This window comes from Pteronotus mesoamericanus, unplaced genomic scaffold (assembly GCF_021234165.1).
Source record: "Pteronotus mesoamericanus isolate MK-2021 breed Mesoamerican mustached bat unplaced genomic scaffold, CSHL_Meso_final contig_269, whole genome shotgun sequence".
Taxonomy (NCBI): domain Eukaryota; kingdom Metazoa; phylum Chordata; class Mammalia; order Chiroptera; family Mormoopidae; genus Pteronotus; species Pteronotus mesoamericanus.
The window spans coordinates 2,763,877-2,786,183 of NW_026555114.1; the positions used below are offsets into that span (position 1 = coordinate 2,763,877).

General features: G+C 35.3%; 1 protein-coding gene and 1 non-coding gene across 4 annotated transcripts in view; one reads left to right on the plus strand and one right to left on the minus strand.

Moving 5' to 3' along the window:
- Positions 1–22,307, minus strand: part of CLTC (clathrin heavy chain) — a 66,395-nt gene that overhangs the window by 17,869 nt on the left and 26,219 nt on the right. For all 3 annotated transcript variants that reach the window (XM_054574867.1, XM_054574866.1, XM_054574865.1), the window contains exons 5-17: positions 21,118–21,231; positions 20,316–20,489; positions 16,671–16,868; positions 14,870–15,070; positions 12,681–12,833; positions 12,062–12,184; positions 11,281–11,418; positions 10,869–11,033; positions 10,541–10,721; positions 8,772–8,935; positions 3,729–3,854; positions 3,030–3,172; positions 1,885–2,119 (exon numbers count right to left, since the gene is read on the minus strand). In XM_054574867.1, the coding sequence (XP_054430842.1) occupies positions 1,885–2,119; positions 3,030–3,172; positions 3,729–3,854; positions 8,772–8,935; positions 10,541–10,721; positions 10,869–11,033; positions 11,281–11,418; positions 12,062–12,184; positions 12,681–12,833; positions 14,870–15,070; positions 16,671–16,868; positions 20,316–20,489; positions 21,118–21,231 (2,115 nt within the window). The remainder of the gene's footprint in view (positions 1–1,884; positions 2,120–3,029; positions 3,173–3,728; positions 3,855–8,771; positions 8,936–10,540; positions 10,722–10,868; positions 11,034–11,280; positions 11,419–12,061; positions 12,185–12,680; positions 12,834–14,869; positions 15,071–16,670; positions 16,869–20,315; positions 20,490–21,117; positions 21,232–22,307) is intronic.
- Positions 4,888–5,022, plus strand: LOC129071603 (small nucleolar RNA SNORA42/SNORA80 family). Its single transcript, XR_008529283.1, has one exon. It is a non-coding gene; the product is annotated as a small nucleolar RNA SNORA42/SNORA80 family (small nucleolar RNA).

Here is a 22,307-nt window from a genome sequence, read left to right on the forward strand (position 1 = left end):
ACTGCATGTTTTAATTATGGAGGCTTTGTAATATGCTTCAGTAACTAGTAGGGCTAGTCTACCTTCACAGCTTTCTTTTCAGTGTTTTACAAGCTATCTTTGTGTTTGTTTTTCCATGTGTATATGCACACATATGTTTATGTGTATGTATGTACACAGATACATATATTTCCTACCTCTGATCACCAAAAGATCTTAGAAGCAAACACACCAAGGAGCTTATGGATGAGTTTTTAATGGCATTTCCCACTAAAAGGAATGAGAATTTGCTAGAAAAATGGTAGATCCAAGGGCTGGCAGGGTACAAAATGAACTTGATGAAACTAGTTATGCTAAAAAATAAGAAAGTACTCAAGGAATGATGAGACCATGAAACAAAGCCCAGGGAGACAGGCTGAAGGGGTTTTTATCAGCCAAAACTGGGACAATTTGAGCACTGAATCAACAGTGGTGGATTATAACCTACTGAATCAAACAGGAATTCTTAAGAGCATGAATACAGGAGTGCTGAGTAATAAATGTGGGGAAAATACTGGGATTGAAAATTGTCATTTTGCAACCAACCCATTCAGAATGGTTTTATAAATAATTGATAGATTCTAAATTGGTGGGGAAGAGAAGACACACTATATTTGCATGTTTTAAAGTGTTTCCTTGAAGATATCTTAAGATATGTAGGGAAAATATAATAACTATACAGTAAAGAAATTTGACAATGGTAAAAATGCCTCCACAAATGAGGGACAAAGCAATGTCAAGTGCTTCTACAGATAATTAGCACAAGAAAGACAAAACACTTAAGGAATATGCTGGATGGAAATGTACAATCTAAATCTAGTAACAAGGAACGGTAAGAAAAACTCGAGTGAAAAAAACTCTTAACTTTTGCAATTGATTGATTTTAGACAGAGAGGAAAGGAGTGAGAGAGAGAAGCATCAATTTGTTGTACTATTTATTGATCAATTCACTGGTTGATTCTTTTAGGTTCCCTGACGAGGGATCAAACCTGCAACCACAGCGTATCAGGACAGCATTCTAACAAACTGAGCTATCCTTCCAGGAGAGAACATTCTCTTTTTAAAAATGAGCCTTCATTTGTATGAAATATATTTAGATAATAAATCCACAGAGACAGAGAGCAGTCTGGAAGTTGTCAGGGGCTGGGGGGAGAAATGTGGGGCAACTAACTGCTTAATCAGTATCAAGTTTCCTTGCATAGTGATGAAAACGTCTAACCAAATAGACATGTTCATACAACACTGTGAATGTACTAACTGCCACTGAAATATTCACTTCCTCTTATTTTAGTGAACTTCACTGCAATTTAAGAAAAGTAGAGAAAACCTATTTTTTACAATGATGTCAGTATTATAAAAAATACAAAGAATTTTTTTGTATTAAAAGAGACTACAGAGATATGACAACTATATGCAATATATAATCGAGACTGGCAGGAAAAATGCTGTAAGAGACATTACTGGGTCAATTGACAAAATTGAAATAAACCTTAAATATTTTATCAGTAACAAACTGACTGAAATTGGTATCTATAATAATGAAAGAGAACATCCTTATTCTCAGGAAATACACACTGAAGAGGTACAAGGCCATGATGCATACACGGTGTGCGTGTGCTTGTGAGCATATGAGAACACAAGTGATAAAACTAGTGGGGTTAAAATATTAATAAGTGAACATAGACTTGATCCATTGTTTTGGCCACTTTAAATTCACAATTATTGGCAAACAAATTTTTTTAAAAAGCATGTCTTTCGCTGCTTTACCTAAAACCACTCTAACTCTCAAAATTTACTAATCTAACATCATGTAAAGATTTTAGAAAATGCAGCCTTTTTGCTACACATTCAGCTAGCAGTACTCACATTAATAAGTTCCAGATCACACTGGCCACGTTCATATGCAACGCAGGCCAGATGTGGATCTCTCTTCTCACAATATTTTCCAACAACACGACTGTCATAATAAGGATTTTCACGAAGGAACCTCTCCGGGTTGTTATTACTGTCTATGTATATTTTGGCTAGCGCATTGTGAGTTGCAGGCTCCTCACAGCCCTCGTGAATTCTGGCCTCTAGCCAAGGCAGAAGCAGTTTCAATCTAGTAAAACAAGCAAACAAAGAGTTAACAATTTAACTATAACTATCTGGCTCTCTGCTTGGAATATACAACAAACCAGACTGTTTTCAGGCATTAGACTTAAGACGCAACTGAAACTTCTCTCTAAATGTTAAATTGCTATGTTGCATAATCACTTTAAACTAGACTCAAACTTTTAAAGTCGGCATTATATTCTATCTCCATTATCCTTAAATGCATACTTTTTCCATGGCTGAAACACTTAAATACAAACTTTATGAATACCATTAGTTGGACACCTATACCAACTCAGGTTAAAATTAAACCTCATAGCATTTCTTGATTTCATAGGTAGAGGAACTTCCCACTATTATACCAACCCACAAACCTCATTTACTATTTCAACACCTTCTGAACACTAGTCCCAGCTAAAATAAGACTTCATTGTGTAAGGATTATAAGTACTTACGTTACCATGTTCTCTATGGGAAATTTATAATTAACATATTAAGGTTCAAATAAAAAATCAATTTAACTCAGTTATACAGGAAACTCTTCTCTCATTATACTTGAGAATAATTTAATCAAAGAATTAGTTATTAAATATAGGGGTAGCATACTTAATTAAAAGGAGGTTTTTTATATAGTTTACATTAAAAACATATACAAAGTCAACCATGTAGCTGTAATTATAAATATGCAAAAAAGTCATCACCCAGGGTAACAGGTTTTCTTAAGACAGCTGTAGTATTCCAGAGGAGCACTTTATCAACACTACAGCTAGCTTATCATTTCTAAATTAGTGTTCAGGGAATTATGGTGTACTCATTTCTGGAGTAGCTTTTAGGCAACTGACAAGTAATATTTTGATCCATTACCATGCTGAGAGGGCCAATTTATTCCAGTTATGAAAGTTAAAAGGGTACCACACCTGTTTCTTTTTTCCACCTCAGCAACAAGCTCATCAGTAGAAAATTGACCTCTTACAACAAGAATCAAATTTTTAATGACATCTTCAGAGCAATCAACATCAAGTAATCCTCCAATAACCACAGGAAGTCGACTTGGATTCACCTAAGGTTAAAAAAACAGAAGAATGCCATTATGTTATTAACAAGCAAAGCAAAAAGGAGTTTTAAAAAACTAAATATTTTCCCTTTTTTAAGCTCAGTTTTAAAATTCAATAATAACTGAAGTCTAAATTTGCAGCTAGACTGAGGAATTTAGCAGGAGGTCGGGTTGGTTAATTAATCACCTCAGCACTGCTCAAAGGATAAATAAGTCCAAACAAGCTAATGTCACAGAATGATTATGGAAGACTGTCTAGTTAAAAGGCCTCCATTATAGCAAAACTTTCTATTTCTGGAGTTAGAAGGTAGTTTCTGACACACAGATACCACAGAAGCTATCAAGTAAGTAGGGGATAGGCCATCCAACTTTTTCAATTATAGCAGTCCTCTGTTCTGTTTTACATACTTGACATACACGTAAAATTTTAATCAAAGAAAGGACTTCGGCAGGAAACAACGTTGAAAGCCACTATAGCAGACCAGAGTTTTAAAAGGATGAAGATTTCCAGAGTGTGAGAAGTAAAATCTACAAGATTTTAAGTTATCTAGGTATTACTTACCTTCTGTACATATATCTCTATATACTTTTGAAGATTATTTCTATATAAGTAGAGCACCAAATCATGGACAAAGTCAAATCGATCACATACAATGATGAGGGGTAACTGATCTGTTAACTTCGCTTCCTGAAAAAAAAGAACAAAAAGAAACCTCAATTTACTCCTGTGATGTATGAAATCATCTAAAATATGAGAACCTGTTTTATACTGGTGGGACGGGCTCATAAAAACTTGGCTGTTCTTTTAAAGAAAGAAACGTCCCAACTGCTGGAGAGTGCCCATTGCAGTTCCATTCAATTTTTACTAATCAATATTTAAGATTCACAGCAAAACACCAGGTCCTTCCCACATACACCCTCTACCAAAAAAAAAGTAACTAATTAAGATTTGTAAGCCACCACTGGCCTTCAGGATATAAAATCATGACAGTGGGACTTTCATTGTAAGAGTAATATAACAGAATTGAGTTGATTTAAGACCAATAGTCATACTGTCAAAATGATGGCATAAATTGCTTATACTTGTTTCAAACTAATGACTTATTTTTCACCCCTCCCCAGGTGAATTCTATATGGCCAGCCTCTAACATTCCGTTACAACAAAGCCTGCGAGGAGCAGTACGATGGTGACAGCCACGAATTACACACACCACATGTCGCCGTAATTAGAAGAAAGTTAAGAAAAAGGAAGCACTTAAAGAAAAGACATCTTTAAATTGCCTATTGCTTTTATCATTGCAAATACCAAGATATAATATATCCTACTTTACAAATTGGCATAGATGTTACAGATAGAAGGTTAAGACCTGGGCTGGACATTTACCTGATACATGTCCTGTAACATTCCACAGACATAAGGTAAAGCACAAAAAACAACAGTTTCCATCAGGAAATTCATTTACACACAGTGAAACATTTCTTAATAAATGATTCATTTAGGACAATCTACTAAGGAAGTAGAACTAAGCAGGATAGAACTTTCCCCAATGACAGCCACTAAGAACATTATTTGGAAGGTTAGAATAAACTAGCACCTAAGTTTAGCACATATTAGTCACCCAATTATAAATAACTTGAAGATCAATCTAGGCAGTGTTCAGAGGACACAAAACTAAATCTGGGAGTCATGAGAAATCCTGAGTAAAAAATCAAAATGGCATGCATCGGTTTGGATTTATGGCAGGCCCGTCCCCCTGGGTCTCTCACAGTGCCCCATGTCAGAGCGAAGAGTGGCCTTAAACCATCACCTGGCCTCTTGCCCATAGGCTGCAGGCACTGAAGCAGGTAACACAGTGGGGGGAAAAAAATCAAAATGGCTGTAAATCTGAAGTGGAAGTCCAGCTGCAGATTTTTCACATTAAGGAAAGTCTAAAGCAAGTATTTGGCAGCACAAAAACTCTGTCCTTAACAAGTTCAACAATCATTTCTAGAAATAATGTTTGATCTAACTATGCAAAAGACTTCAGTCCTATTAACTAAACATCAAAAAGTTAGCAGATCAACACAGTAGTCATCCTTACCCTATTTAATATACATATAAAATTTTACATACTTTATTTTACCGCTTATGGAGACAACATACATGCAAGTAATCTAAGACTACTTTGATATTCTAGTCTCACGCATGGATATTTAAGATTTCTGCAGGCAAAGATAAATGTACTACACTTCCAAAGAAAACTTAAGATTGAAAAAGACAAAATCTAGAATACTTCTTTGATTGCCTAAATTTGCACATGATTTCATACAAAAAATGCTATTATCATTTTAAATTATTTAAAAGATTACCCTGTAGCTATTGTGGTTAAAGATTTTAAGATCAAAATTAAAATGATTTTGAATAAAGATATTCAAGTTTTCATAAACATGAAGTTATTCATTTAACTAATACTTTCTGAGTAACTATGTATCAGGCCTTGTTTTTATGCATGGGAAATATAGCAGGGAACAAAGTAACCATTCCCTCAAGGGAATTACACTGCAGTGGGAAGAGACAATGTCCCTTAGTGTTAACTGTTATTTAAAAAAGCAGAATATGGGGGAGGTAAGGATGGAATAAGGATAGGTCAGCATCATCTGAGACATCTTTTCTCACATTTGATGAGAAACCTTAAAGGTTAAGGATGTAGATCATGAGGGTCTGAGAGAAAAGTGGGAAAGGGCACAAGCAAAGGCCCTGGGGCAGGAGAGGGTTTGAGGTGTTCCAGAAAGCAAGCAAACCAGTGCAGTTCACGTACAACCAGGAAGGGAAAAATGATAGAAAAGAAGATTAAAGGTAGGAAAAAGATCATGAGTCTGAAGAACAGTCCCATACTTTCTATGGAGAGCTATGATTCTACAATAACTTAGGAAATGAGCCAAATGATGCTAATGTCATTATTTCCTCCAGCTTCACAGAACATAGTAGGCAGGAGTCATATTCTGCCAATCTTCATATTGCTGGTGAATAGCATAAAACTGGCACTTGAACATTCAAGATCAGATTCAGAGCAGTATTTTTCTTTTTCTTTTTTTTTTTTAAGATTTTATTTCTTTATTTTTAGAGAGGGGAAGGGAGGGAGAAAGAAAAGGAGAGAAACATCAGTGTGTAGTTGCCTCTCACATGCCCCCTACTGGGGATCTGACCCACAACCCAGGCACATGCCCTAGACTGGGAATAGAACCAGTGACCATTTGGTTTGCAGGCCCCAGGCCGGCACTCAGTCCAGTAAGTCACACTGGCCAGGGCTCAGGGAAGTATTTTTCTTATCATAAGAGTTTACATAAAATACCAGTCAATTATCCATATAGCTATCACCTCCAAAATAAAGTTAATAATAGTCATGAGATGTAGCATTGCAGCTACCATACTATAGGTCAAAAAGGAAAGTGAGTAAATGATTTGGTATGTTCATTCTCGCTACTGGGGTTAAAGGCTACGCTACAACAGTAGTAACTTAGTATTGGGCTCCCATCTCAGATTATTTAAAAGTAAGACACCAGATTTACCTCTAACTCAGACTGGAATTAAAATTCCTTCAAGGAGTCAAGAATAACTCAAAACCAAAAAGAAACAAAACTTGCCTGATAGAAAAAATTCACAGGTATGCTGACTCTACCTTATTTTCAAGGCCCACCAACAGAGCTTACTGACAACTGTTTTCACTTGTACACCTATGGCATACGAGGGTACATGATAAACACAATCTGTGACTGAGGAAACCAAGGCTAAGTTAATTTGCTTGAGGTAACAGGTAGACATACACCAAATGAATGAACAACAGCTAACAATAGAAAGAAATAGATTTTGAACCAGTTTTAACTGCCTCAAAAGCCCATAATCAATATACATGTCCCTACTCCATCAGGCTTGCTCCCAATTCACGAGTGTGAGGGGGGAATCCTTATCTAATTACATCTCATGGACTAAGCAATGGCTGCACCATTCTAGTATCCAGATAATTTTTTTGAAGCTTAAGAACATCATAATTAAGTAAAAATAATTTAGTCCTAATTAACATATTTATATGTTTACATACATACACATACATAAAATAATTCAAATATTATAACTCAATGCTAAGGAAATTGTGACTGAAATCTCAAATCTAAGAGCTTAATAATAAAAAAAAAATCAGTTTAAGCACCTGGTAATATTTTTAAAAAGAGGAAACAGTACTGATACTCAAAGGAGGAACTGAAGTAGTGTTAGGGGTACACTAGCCAAGCATAAAGCACCAATCTTTCTTATTTGGATGGATTTTTTGACAGCAGAAAGTGCTGGGTTTGAAGACATCATACTAGCCAGGTCACTTAAGATATTTATAATGGCCTAGACATTATAATGCTATCCTTTGGGGGAAAGTTTACCTTTTAATCTGTAACACAGAGCTACTTCAGAACTTTGACTATCTCATTACACTGATTACACAGATTAGCTATTTAATCTACAGCCCACATAGTAAATTCTTCAAAAGAACAATCAGCTAATACAACTAAGGATTAACTGAAAGTGATAAATAATACAGCTATAGATGAACTAAAAACGAAGACAAAAAATGCTTAAGAACTTTATATTCAGTCTCTGGAATCATTTTATATAAATAAATAAATGTTTAGGGGGGATAAACGGAATGTTCTATAGTTTTCCTGATTTTTAGAGGCAACTGCCAATTTTATTTTACTATTAATTATTTTTAGAGAGACAGACAGGCACTGATTTGCTGTTCCACTCATTGGTTGATTCTTGTGCATGACCTGACCAGGGATCAAACCCACAATCTTAGTAGGTACTGGGATGTCACTCTACAATCAACTGAGCTCCCCAGCCCGGACCTGCAACTACCAATTTTAAAGTTTTATTTTCCTTACAAAGTAACTAGTAGTTGTGAGAATAAAGCTAATGTTAAGTTAAACATTAAACAAAATTAACTGTCCTTAGGTATATTTTAAAGAGCTAAGAATCTTTAAATCATTACTTTGCACTCCGACGAAAGCAGTTCTTATTTTTTTATAACTAAACTCATGTGTCACAAAGCAGAGGGTTTTTTTGTTTGATCTTACCCTCAATTTATTAAAAATACAATATTAATTTTTAGCTTCTAGAGTCAGGCTAATTTAATGACAGAGATATACTTACGTCTTTTAGAAACAGAATGGTCTGCATACAATAGAGGTTCCTTAAAATAACACACTGAGGGCAAGCTGATCTTAATATCCAAAAAGAGACTAAGTGACATATTCTAAAATGATATTAAGAGTCTAAAATCACTTTCAAAATTTTTCTTCCAAAATTAAAGTGAAAGAAAGGAAATTCCTTTAAGATAGTTCTATTTTATCCTTCTTTTAAACAGATGGTCATTCTTAAGTGACCATACTTACGAATTTCCTTCCCTATTTCAAAAAAAACCACAGAATATTAAATGTGGAAGAAATAATTTAGCACACAATTTCAGAATGCTAAGAATTTCACATTTAGGGGGAAAATTTTTTTAAACCAACCAAATCCTTGTGGAACTGCTGATCTTCAGGCCAACCAGAAACTTCACTACTCAAAATTACTTACCTTGAGAAAATTCTTGACTCGCTCAGGATCATAGCAGTTGCTTTCTCTGCAGATTCTTTCTACTTCTTTGATCTGCCCAGTCTTACAAGCTGCCTGAATATATTTAAAGTGCACATCTGGGTCCTGACTAAAGTTAACAATAGATCCCAGAAAATAAAAGAGACCTTAAGAGAACAAATAATTGAAGTTCAGTATAGGTACATTTTTGAGAATAACAGAACTGAACAAAAAAACAAAACAAAACAAAACAGAGTTATACTGAATACTACCAAATATAAACTGGTTGCTCAAAAGAGCTCCATAAGAATACTAATTAATCCAATAATCAGTTCAATAAATGGATTTGCACTTTAATCCCTACAAAACAGAAAACTCAATCCAATGTTCTCTAGTATTTGAGAAATAGTTAGGAGGCAGCTACTTAATACTAAAGCTAACTATCACACCAAATTCCATATAAGAAATTTTAAATGAAGTCCCTTATTGCAGGTGTTTTTCCATGTGATGTTAGTAGAAAACATAGAAAAGTAGTATGAAAAGAATTTAATGCAGTGCACTCCAGTACAGTAGCCACTAACCACATGTAGCTGTCAAGTACTTGAAATGTGGTTAGCGTGACTGGAGAATTAAATTTTAATAGTATCCAAATTTAATTATTTTAAATTTACATAGCTACATGTGGCTAGTGATCACTGTATTAAGTGAACAGTATAAATTTAGTGCATAGTTAACATACAGAAACTGAGAAAACAAAGAAAAATAGTAGACATCTTATTATTTCTGTCTAGAGCAATACAACAAAAAGAGGGAAGAAAAGATATCATATTTTACTGTGTATAATGCGCTCCCCAGTATAAGTGTGAATCTACGTTTTTGGCCCAAACTTTTAGGGAAAAAAGTTCTCATTTTAATTTTTTAATTCAATCTATTTAAAAACAAAACCAATTATTGTATTCCGGGGTATTATTTTGCATACGGATATTGTTATTGCTTTCTAGAGTTACACATTTATACAGATACAGAATTAGTACTACCCATGTATAATGCGCATCCTTATTTTTTCCTAAAAAATTTGGGCAAGAAAGTGCACATTATACATCAAAATACAGTAATTGGGGACCAGAAGTTTAGCTAATGAACCCAAGAGTGATTATATTAGTGTACTCAGTATAACAGTGGTTCTCATTGGGGTTGATTTTCTTCCCCAAAGATATTGGGCAATGTCTAAAGACACTTTTTGTGGTCACAACTGGTGGCACTGAGCCACTGGCAGCTAGTAAGTAGAAGCCAGGAATGCTGTTAAAAATCCTGCCTACACCACCCCCAAACACACGCACAAATTATTCAGTCCATTATATCCGCAGCGCTGAGGGTGAGAAAACCTGTTGTGCAGTAACAAGTCACAGAATGTCCTTGGTAAGAAAAATTTACCATTATAAGAGTCAGACAACATAAGCATGAAATTTTATTGTACCTGATCAAAAGCATTTTCATCTTACACAATTATGACAAAGCCATAATTGTATCTTTTTTGTATTTGTATCTTAAAATTTTGCCTTTATTTCACCTATAAAAGATCTAAGCGGTCTGTCACTGCAAATCCTTAAGAATCTGACATAAAAGCTTCCTGACAAAGTTTATTGCCTAATAAAACTTAAGCTGTCCCATAAAATTAAGTTTGTAGAGACAGAAATTCTAATAACCTGGGATCATAACAATACCCCTCTTGGCTATCTTAATTAAAACACAACTCAGAAACTCCTGATTACCTTCAAAACTCTTGAAAGATTCAAAAAGTTCAATCAGAGACTGAGTTGACAGTTGTTCGTGATACTTAGAGGCCACTTGAACGCAGATCTGAAGATTCTGACGAATATTGGCAGACAGCATGGCCCTGAGGCATTCTAGGGAGTCTTCCACTGATAGGGATCCAAAGTAATTCACTAACCACTAGAGGACAAAATAAATAAATAAGCAAATAAATAACACTGAAGCTAATGGTGGCATGAAATAATTATCATTCAGTACCAGAAACACATTTTCAGTATACCAATTAATCATAACTAAGATCATCTATTAGGTAAGAAAAAGAAATACCTCAGGGTTAAGAAGATGGGTGTGAACAACTGCACGCTTAATATCATATAAATCAGTGAAGTGTTCTAATGCACGTTGCAGTAGACCAGCCTTTTCACACAGCTGAGCAATATGAGCCCGGTCATAATGTGTGAACATCTGATTCCCTAGAATAGCATCTGCAACCTATAAAACCACAAAGAGGGTAAGTTTATTTTATCAGTCCATCAAATCAGTAATTCTATATCCAGATTACACATATTCAGATCCAATATCAAATTGATAAAAAAGAGAAAATACAAAGGAATGTTAGCTAAATTTTATTAAATAAAGAGGAGTCATCTCAGCAGATTCGAGTAACTTAATCTAAGAAGCTCTGAGTAAGTAGTAAAATAGCATTGGAAATGTGCCTCAAAAGCATAAAAACATGTACCTGAGGTGCATGCATCAGGTTCATCTCAAGCAACCTAGTCTGCAGAGGACCTTCAGATGGGCGATTATTCTTCAGGGCATCAAGCAAGAACGCAGTACACTGCTGAATTAGATTGTATTCCATAAAAACATCCACGATCTGTAAAAAGATTTAAAGAACATTGTTTTAAGATGTTTAAAAATTGCTTTATGATAATTGATAATATGTAAATAAAAGGAAATTAAACATCTCATTTTTCACCTATAAAAAATTGCCAGATCAAATCCCAAACTTAAAAAATTTTATTTGGACAACATCATAATTTAAGAATAAATTTTTGTCTTTCTGGAGTTACATTTAGTTCTAGTAAAAAAAACTACAAGATATTTCAAGATACTATATAACAGAATACAAATGACAGCTTTAAAGTTTTGATGAACTATTTAAAATATACAAAAGCGTAACTATGGACTCTGTGACTCCCACTTCCTATGTGCACCTCTTCCCTCTCTCCTCACCCAGTGGCAACAACTATCCTTTGTGTTTTATTATTCCCATATATTTTTCATATTTTTAATACTTATACAGCTCTAAACTAGAGTCCATTTTGTACATTTTAAAACTGTATATAGATGGTATCTTACTGTCCATTCTTCTGCAACTTAACTTTTGTCTATGTAGATAGACAAAGCTCTCATTTCTACATATGGAAAGTTTAACCCATTTAAAGTTGTTTAAAAACTTAGATCTCCCCATTCTTTATTTAAATCAACTTCTACAGAATACATTTTAATGTCTTTACCTGTGTGATATCAGCAAGAGGTTCTTCATCCTGAACTAACATTTGTGCAAACTGCTGCCCCTGATCTGGACTGATACGCATGACATTTCTCAGCAGAAAGATCCAGTCTGGAGTATATCCAACCTACGAACAGACAGAAACTTAAATGCCACAGCAAAGTTTCATTTTTATATCTTTTAAAGGTTTTTTCCTAAAATAGACTCTTATTAACATAGAACTACTGGTGAAAGTAAAATTTCAGTTTTAATTTAATATGTTCAGTTAGACCTTGGTTTATACTAGGCAAATAGATACTTTGGTGATAACATATCTGAATAAACAGCTGAAAATTTTTATAACAGGCTTCATTTTTGATGAAGTACTATTTCGAAAAGTTTGTTCTACCAGATTAAACATGCATTTGCCCTCTTAAAATTCTGATAAGCCGTATAAGAGTAACTGCCTCCATTCTTTAGAAAGTATAGTTCTAAACATGAGAACTAAAATAGGTTTTTTAAACTTTTCCCAGTTAATTTAAAATTTAAGGATATTTACTATTAAAGTCACTTAGAGTTTCTACAGGCTAATTTCTCTTTAATGTTTTAATGAATTTTTGCTGAGAATGTTTCATTTAACTCACTTTTTTAGCATACAAAACAATCTTCTGTACTTGACCAGTTTCTGCAAAACACTGAATGACTTTATTTGGGACATTAGCCCTTAAGTACACACTAAGTGCCAATGTAGGGTCCACAGATTTCACAAGATCACCTAGTTCTTCAGAACATTCCAGCTATCCAAAGGAAAAAAAGAGACAGTTTAGAAATTCATGAGTTGTTTTATGAATGAGCAGTTGATACTACTTCTAGTATAAATAATATGATAAGCACTTAAGTTTCCCAGTTGTCCCAGATTATAAATATTCAGGGGCTATGGTTAGTCAAGACTCGTGATTATCATATATTCATAGCAATGTCTCAGTAAAATTTTCCATACATCCTACTTAAGGATAAAGTGCCCACCAAGAGTTCATGCATAAAGATACTACCAAATACCTTGTTAGGAATATAAGTACTTAAAAAGCAGAATCTTGTACTTCTATTAAGAATATTCAGATATATCAGACCCACACAGCCCCCGATTTTTTCAAAATAATGCCACTTGCAGGACTCTCTAATTTCACAGGGTTGAACAGATACAAATTTTGGAATTTTTAGGTGGTACACAAGCAGATTCCCTTCTCTGTATATTCAACCTGCCTTAGTCAGCTGCCCAATCTAGATATTAGCTTCCCTAAAAGAGTTTTGGTTTACACATACGAGTTGATTTTCTGCTTTTAATGGTTATGTCAGAGAGTAGCCCTTTCACACTGTTACATAGGTCACTCAGTTACCTTGGCTGTTCCCATCCTCCCTTATCTTAAATAATTAGGATGGACCTCAAATACTCGCTACTGTGGCTATTAACTATTCTTCAGCAGAGAATCCTGTCCAAGCATCCCAACTCTGAGGTACTATTCTCCAGTATCCTATAAGGTTGCCAGAAGCTGGGTGAAGAAACAGGGACTAGAATTAATAATGTAATACTATTACCAAAATACAATAAAGCTGAAAGGTATAACAACATTAAGAGTTACTCATTACTCAGAGTGCTTTAAACAGTACCACCTCATTCTTGACAATGGCATAAGACATGGTAATTCAATATTGCCACTTTATCAAGAAAGGCTTTTTTATGGTGATAAGAAAAAACAACACTGATGGATTGTTCAAATTTGCAAATAATTTGCCTTGCAAAAGAGCAACATTTTCCATAACGTACTCGAAAAAACATAGTATTATTAGACGCTCTATGTAAAAAGAAATTAAGAGCCCTGGCTGGCGTGGCTTAGTGGACTGAGCACAGGCCTGCGAACCCAAAGATCACTGGTTCAATTCCCAGTCAGGGTACATGCCTGGGTTGCAGGCCAGGTCCCTGGTTGGGGGAGTGCGAGAGGCAACTGATCAATGTATCTCTCGCACATCAATGTTTCTCTCCCACTCTCTCTTCCTCCCTTCCCATCTCTCTAAACATAAATAAAATCTTTAAAAAAATAAAAATATATTAGTTAAGTAAATAAAATCTAAAATAAATAAATAAATAGATAAATGGCATAGACAAATTCTACAATAAAGAAAGCTGGTTAACATTTTTTAAAGGTTCATACTTAAATAAATTTCAAGAAACTGAGTTTAAATATTTTCCTATGTAAGGCTAATTTACATACTGTGAAATAATTCTGGGAATCTATATCACTGCTAATTAGACAACCCTGCTGTCTTAACATATCTATGGTCCAACAATTTACATAACGTGTTTCCCTCTCACACCCAAACATAGTTACTAGTAGAAAATACCAAAATTTTTATGATACTTGAGACATTCTAAAAAAAAAGATGATGTATTTGTATGGTTGAAACTGCTGTGCATATTAAATGGGGGATGTGGGAGATAGGAATATATCCTTATATCCAGGCGAGTGTTACATATGTTGACAAATATGAATGCATACTCTCACACTAAGCTTTTCCTGAAGCAAAAGTATAGCAATTCACTGCCTCCAAGTTAGTAGTTCTAACCACCCAGCATGAATACTGGATTCCACTTAAAAAACTAAACAAAGATATCCTATCTCAACATGTTATAATGATAAGTTTGTGCATCTCATGCCATGTCTGCTTATTCTATTCCTACAAGCAATAAATAATAGATGTTTTGGTAGAGCCTAGATGTTTTTAATTTGCTAACATGGTATTTAATGCAATAGTATATTAACTGAAATTAATGTACCTTATCTTCTTTTAACCATTTCTCCAAAAGCTGCTTCCGCCCTTGCTGAAGTACAGGCCTACACAGTTCTAAGGATTCAAATTTGTTTAGCTGGCCTTGGTCCAAAAGGATTCCAAAATACTGAAGTAGAGGAGAAGTTTGACCTGGCTGGGCTGGGACACTCTGGAACCGACGGATAGTGTCTGGGGTACGAAGAATTCCCTTTAAGGAACAGAAACAATAAAGACTCCTTTTAAAGGTGATCCAACATCACACTAATAACTCCATGGGTCTCTTAGGTCAATCTTAAAAACATGATTCCATCTACTAACATAAAATTTCAAATCTTCAGTATGCTGAATAATAACGATTCAGTCAACATGCATCACACCCCTGGTTCAATGTGATAAAGGTTATTCAGAATCAGAAATATACCAACCTAATTATAATGCCAATGTGTAAGAGAATAAAGTAGTTATAGTTAGCTATTAGTCCAGGTTCACATTAGGTGCAAATTTCCTGATACTGATCAGGATGTCAAGTATTAATTCAGTCCAACATAGTACAAAACTGATGAGGACTCAGCTCCATTTTCAGACAACTCTTTTTACCATTAAGTTAACAGAATCTGTTCAATCCTCAACTTTGGGAGGTGGGGAGGAGAAATCAGTACACCCCGATAGTGCGCCCCATGGATTTATATCTTGCTTCAACAGTGTTTGGACAGAACAGATCCATAGAAGCCCCTTATTCCAGCTTCTGACCAACCTCCAACCTCTTTTCTAGTTGCAACCTTTGTAACCATCTTCCTAGGCATCCTCTGCCCCGGGACCAGCCAGCACCCTTTTTTAAGCTTAGCTCCTTATTGCTGATAAACCATGAGCTCCAGAGTTGTTCCACAGAAGCAGAGGCCACTGTCGGCCACCTGCTGAACAGTCATCTGAGTCTCCTACACCTGCCTCTCTTCTGGGCTTCTATTTCAGTTGTGAAAATGTGGCCCTGGAGAGCATGGGCCCCTTTTCCCATGAGTTGTCTGAGAAGTGATGGGCACCAAGTGTCTCTTGAAGATGCAAACCAGCAGAGTGCCTGTGCCCTGTTCTAGGACACGGAAAAGATGTCCCAGGATGAGTGCAGTAAAACCATGGCCCTGGAGAAGAACCTGAACCAGGCCCTACTGGGACTGTATGCCCTGGATCCGACCCACATAGACGCCTGTATCTCTGTGACTTCCTGGAGAGCCACTTCATAAATGAGTTGAAACTCATTAAGGTGGGCGACTACCTGACCAACTTCTACAGGCTGGCTGGCCCCCAGGCTGAGTTGCATTCACCCTCTAGCACAACTAAGAGCCTCTGTGGCCTCTGATGGTCCCTGATGGCATTCTCTTGGTGTCAGGGCTTCTGCCTCAGCCTCTCCCTGCAGCTACTAGACAGCTTTTTAATTAACCTAGAGCCCTCTACCAAGCTGTGAACCAAATGGAAACAAAGCTTTTTACAGGGGGAAAAAAATTGGTAGCTATCATTGATGAGGTCAAACAGTATTACAACTAAGTACTTAAACATTATTGCAGTTATGTAAATCATAACTTGCTAGATATACGTATCCTTCTAAACATTCTGAGTTTTAAAAAGCTAACCAAAACTAAAGTTCAGAAAAATAACCAAATCTAAAGTCACTGACAAGTAAACTCATATTGTTATAGAAAAATATAACCTAAAGATTAGTTTCTCTATGGAGAGCTGTATCCATTTTTAACAGTATTAGAAATAGAGTATATGAACATTAATCCAAGCATGGCAACTTGATTTTTAAAACTATTTACCTTTGGTGCATTAGCAGCCACCTTTGCTGCCTCTGAGTAATTTCCCTGGGCAAAAAGAGCATTAAATTTCCGGGCAAAGAGTTCTTCAGCACCAGCTAAGTTGTTACGTACAGCCATTCTCAGAGCCAAATCAGGATTTTGTAGGACATTGGTAATATAAGGAATTATGTTTTCTTCTTCCACACACACTGATAGAACCTGCAATTTAAAGTTTAATGAATAGTTGCAATGTGTTCATTTGGATATCAATGATACTGAATCTGTTTACAGCTGATTATTACTAAGTCACATAGGTATTAAAATGACAGCTGCCTTTTTTATATGCCATAAAAAGAAATTAAATAAAAAAAGAGGTCAGAGTAGAGAAAACTAAGGAGTGCTAAGCCATTTGGGAGTGCCTAACATATGGCCATTCTGTAATATAAATAACTCTCTGCTTCATACTGTAGAAACTCTAATTGCTTTGCTACGATTCACTCATTTTTAACATGGTTAATCAAAGATTAGGCTCTCTTTTAAGCTCTGAAAGACAATTCAATATGGGGAACACAATCTGGACAACCTACAGAAAGCAACTGAAGATGTAAAACCTAAATGAAATCTAAGGATCACATGGAAGAATTTTAAGTTATATTCCTCTTACCTCCAGCATTTTTTAATAAGGATTTTTCAGTAACTTTTAAAATCAGATTTACATTCTTACAGGCCAGATTATATATTCAGTGAGTGGACAGAGTCCCTAAATCCTACTGTATAATACAAGGTACACAATAGGTGTTTAATAAACACAGCATCGGTAAAGAGCACTTTCTAAATGCTTGTATTTGGGGCCTTTGGTCCCTCCCTTGGTCTTCCTAAAAAGTCACTACCACAGAAGCTGCCCTACTTGCTTAAAAGCTGAACTACGCTTAATTGCCATAGAGAAAGGGAACCATTCTCTACATATCCACGCCCCTCTCGAACACCAAAGCTGGTTATACACCCAGCCTGTAAACTACTTATATTACCCCTAACAGTGCTCCTCATACTGTAATTTCTTGCCTAGCTGTTTCTCAGTCACTAGTCCACATAAGGAAAGGGATTTATCTTTGTTTAATTGCACTGTTAGCCCTGGACAATGTTCAGCATAAAGTAAATGCTTAATACTTGTTAAATGAAAATGGAAAATTTCTGCCTCCAAATCAAAAAAAAAAAAAAAAAAAAAAAAAAAGAGTTTGAGAACTCAATAACGAACAGATAAATAACAATCAATCCCGCTGGCTCTATTATTCCTTTTGAGGAAAATGAAGACATTTTATGCTCCAGAATTCTTTCATTTCTACAGATTAGACCCCGACCCCCACCCCCAAAGCTTAAGCCATTCTGTATCTGCAATGTGTCATTCTACTTCATATTTAGACATGGCTTTTAAAGGAATTATTTTCTTTAAAGTCATTTGCAGTCCTGACCTCCGCTTTACTTTATGCTTACCTCCTAGGAAAAAATAAGCAAAATGTTTCAGTTCAGTTCCAACTACACTTTCTCAATCTTCCTACTGTTTGCTGCCTTAGTTTTCCCCAAATACCACATCCACAGTTTCATCTCCATACTACTTTAAGACTGTTTTAGCCCTTGCAGGACATTTGGTCCTGTCCAAAACATCCACAGTCAGAAAATATCCTTAAGTACAAACAGCACATAATGTTTTTCATAATTTTTGGTTATAGGAGTTTTAAACTTTTGGTTTACAGAGTTATTAATACATAAAAAATACATTTACAGGATTAATACATAAAAAAATACTATCATGTTTTACTGATCCAATAATAACCCTCTTGCTTTGGTAGTCTAGCTGGTAATGACACATTTCAAGGACCAAATATCAAGAACCTTTTGGCATGGACCAAATGTCTGCTAATTGTTCTAACAGATTTCTATCAGCCAGTTCTTAAGATGTACAGGGAACAGAGAAGGTTTCTCTATCTTCTAAAGTACTCAGTACTACCAATTTCAGAATTTAAGTTACAATATCATCTTGATCACTTCATTTTTCAACTAATAGAAACCACATACTCATTCCTTTAGGGCAGCTATTTTCAACCCGTATGTCACAAGAATTTTAAAACATGCAATACTTGACTATTTGGTCAGGAGCACTGACCTCTCTTCCCTTAGATTGTTAATTTAAAAAATGACAACAGCCAACATATCAATAGCCGTCTGGTGTCCATAAATCAAAATTACAATTTTTTTGTCAGATTGGCAAAAAAATATGTTTTTGTGTGCCATATCATTTTAGTAATTAGTGTATGTGTGCCATGAGATGAAAAAGGTTGAAAATCACTGCTTTAGGGGATTACATCCAGCTATGGCTGGCTCTGAATCAAAGAGTAAAGGAAAGCCCTGAGGCCTAAGGTTAAATACCCATCTTCTTACTCAAAACAGCTGGCACAGAAAATCATAGGGGAAAGGGAGGAAAACAATGAGGTTCTCAGAATCAGTCTTACGAATATCAAATATATTAGCAAAATTATTCAAGATACTTTAAGTATTGTCTTAAAAACACTTGTACCGTAGTAGTGGAAATAAAAAAGGTCTCTGGCTTATCAATTTCATGGTTATTAAGTTGTCATTAATCTAGTTCACCAAAAGGTAATTCATTCTTAATTTTTTTCCCAAGAGGGACACATGCAACTGAGTAAATGAAAGCTACTGAATTTTTAAAGTCACTTTTGTGCCAGACATGGACTGGTGTAGAAATACAATTAAAGAAAAGCCCCCTTCCTAATGAAGACTAGTGACTAAAGCAGTCTAGTGAGCAACTGTACTTCACCGTGGCAACTGCTATGCAAAGGGCTACCTAAGCTGTAGGGACATAAAGCAGACACACCTAACCAGAGTAGGAGATAGACAGGTAGGGGAAGACTTTCTCTAGAGTTCCCATACACCCTACTTCCTGGAAATTAAAAGAACAAAGGAGAAAAAACCTACTAGTTATTTCCTCCGCTTACTATCTGGGAAAACTACTAACTTGAAAGAAAACTTAGTCAAAACCAATTAACAGTATTCTTTTTGACATTCTAATCGTTTTTTTTAGAAAATAAGATACCCCAGGGGAGAAAACTTTAATTACATTAAAATACTAAGAAACCACAGAAAAGGCTACCGCTTGTTAATGGTGTGAAGAGGTTTGCCAATCATGACAAATTCAGATCAGCTAATATCTTCCCTATCTAACTGGATAACTTGCAAGGTACCCCACAACAGCTACTGTAACATATGACCTTCCCACATTAAATATTTAGTATTAAAGAGTTAGGAAAAGAGATGTAGGAAAAATTCTTTTCCTTGTAGTTGATAATCTTAGAGGTCATAGGAAGAAAATGCCTATAAAAAGTATACAGTCTGTTAAATGTGACCCTAATAGTTCCTTGGAAAAAAAAGTCACTTCTTTTGGCAATAAAGACACACAAACACAATCCTAGAGGATTATATGCTAAACTGTTTCTCTGTGACAGGGTTAAAGAGAGGCTTTGTATCATATACTTCCATATTTTTAAGTATATATTAATTTCTGACATTCAAAAGTTATCATTTACTTAAAAAAAAAGCTCACAATAATAAATGTTACTCTGCTGCTTAATTTAAGTTTCAAGATTTCCTTACTTGTCCCTTTCTGTTTACTCCAATTATTCCAGCTGTGGCTTCATGAGGTGCAGTAACAAAGATGGTTTCTCCGCTGATTCTATTCATGTAGATGCAGGTACCAGTCTCAAGGTCATAGAGGTGGATATAACCATACTTAGTAATCAAGAATACAACATCATGCTTTTCACTGATCTGTATAAAGAAAATTAATACTGAAGTAAAATAAGGAAGGAATACACAAAGAAAAAATTTAGTCCAATTCCATTTTATAGATGGTAAAATTATAAAACTCTGACAGAGGCTTTTATGAAAATTTTTATGGTTTCCTTGTTTTTAATGCACATTTAAATATGGCATATCCAAAAAGGAAGGGAAGGGGAAAGTCAAGGAACATATAGCAAGGACTCATGGACAAAACCAAAGGGGAAGAGCTGAGGGAGAGAAAGAGGGAGGAGGCAAGGGAAAGTGGTAGGGGGGAGGCAGAGACAAATGTATTTGAAAAAATAAATTAAAATAAAATTTAAATAAATAAATAAATAGATAGATAGATAAATAAATAAATATGGCATATCCAAAGCTCTTACATAAAAGACAAGGATATGAATAAAATGTGTAAGATAAAAAACAATTTTGAACATTTAGTATAACCCAGTTTATATATTAAAGTATTACTTTATAAAGTTTCACAAATAAACTCTATTTTAAAAAAGGTATTGTTTTAAATCCCACTTAGTTTATATCAACTATGAGCAATAATAGTTTCTCAATTAATTTTTTAAGTTAAGAGATTTCAAAAGTCCCTTTGTTTTGTTTAAAATACCTGCATTGCAACAGGAAAGTCATTTTGTGCTTCTGGAGGAAAGAAAACATCCACTGCCTTCTTTGGAAAGGGCTGGTTCCCTGTAGGTGGCGTGCCCACTTCAATGATATGTAACTGTTCAAAAGAAAATAAAACTTACATAAACCTAGATCTTTTTAGTAGCCATCACAGCAGCTTTATTTGTAGCCCCAAACTGGAAACAACCAAAATGCCCTCAATAGGATTAATATTCACCATTGATATGTTCATGTAGGCCCTGACTGATGTGACTCAGTTTGCTGGGCATCCTCCCACAAATCAAAGGTAGTTGGTTCGATTCCCAGTCAGGGCACATGCTTGGGCTACAGGTTTGTTCAGTCCTGGGTCGGAGTGCGTATGAGACAAAACCAATCAATGTTTCTCTCACTCTCTTTTTCCCTCCCTTCCCCTCTCTAAACAGAAATAAAATCTTAAATATATATATATTTCCATGGTAGGTTAATACTCCTCAGGTATAAAAAGAACTATCATGGATATTATGCTGAATGGGGAAAAAAGGCCAATCTCAAAAGGTCACATACTATATGATTCTATTTATATAGCATTCTTGAAGTGACAAAATTACGGAAATGGAAAGTAATTTAGTGGTTGGTTGTCAGGGGTTAGAGATGGTAGGGAGAGGGTGTGACTATAAAGGAGTAGCATGAGGGAATCCTTAAGGTGACAGAACAGTATGTACCTTGAATCTACTTGTGATAAAATGAAGTAGAATTATACAATTGTACTAATGTTAATTTGCTTTTTTAAATATATATCCATGTACAGACGTTAAGTACTGAGGGAAACTAGGTAAAGGACACTTGTACTGTCTTTTTGCAGCTTTCTATGAATGTGTATTATTTCAAGATAAAAACTTTAAAGTCAACTGAACAGCTGAAACAATCACACCACAATCTACCTTAAATTAATGGCATAAAATGGTAATACATTACCCTCAAAGCTTCTTCCTCATGGTTTCCCCTTATAATTTATCATTTCCAAAGAGACAGCTAACTTAAACTGTTAAATTCTTCTCTGCTGGTACACCAACTCTAACACAGGTGCAAAGTACACACCTAGGCTGAGCTGTCAGTGTGATCACACAGACCTCAGAAACTGGATGAGAACATTTCGGTTTAAAATGCCTGATGCTGCACATCAGCCAGGCAAGA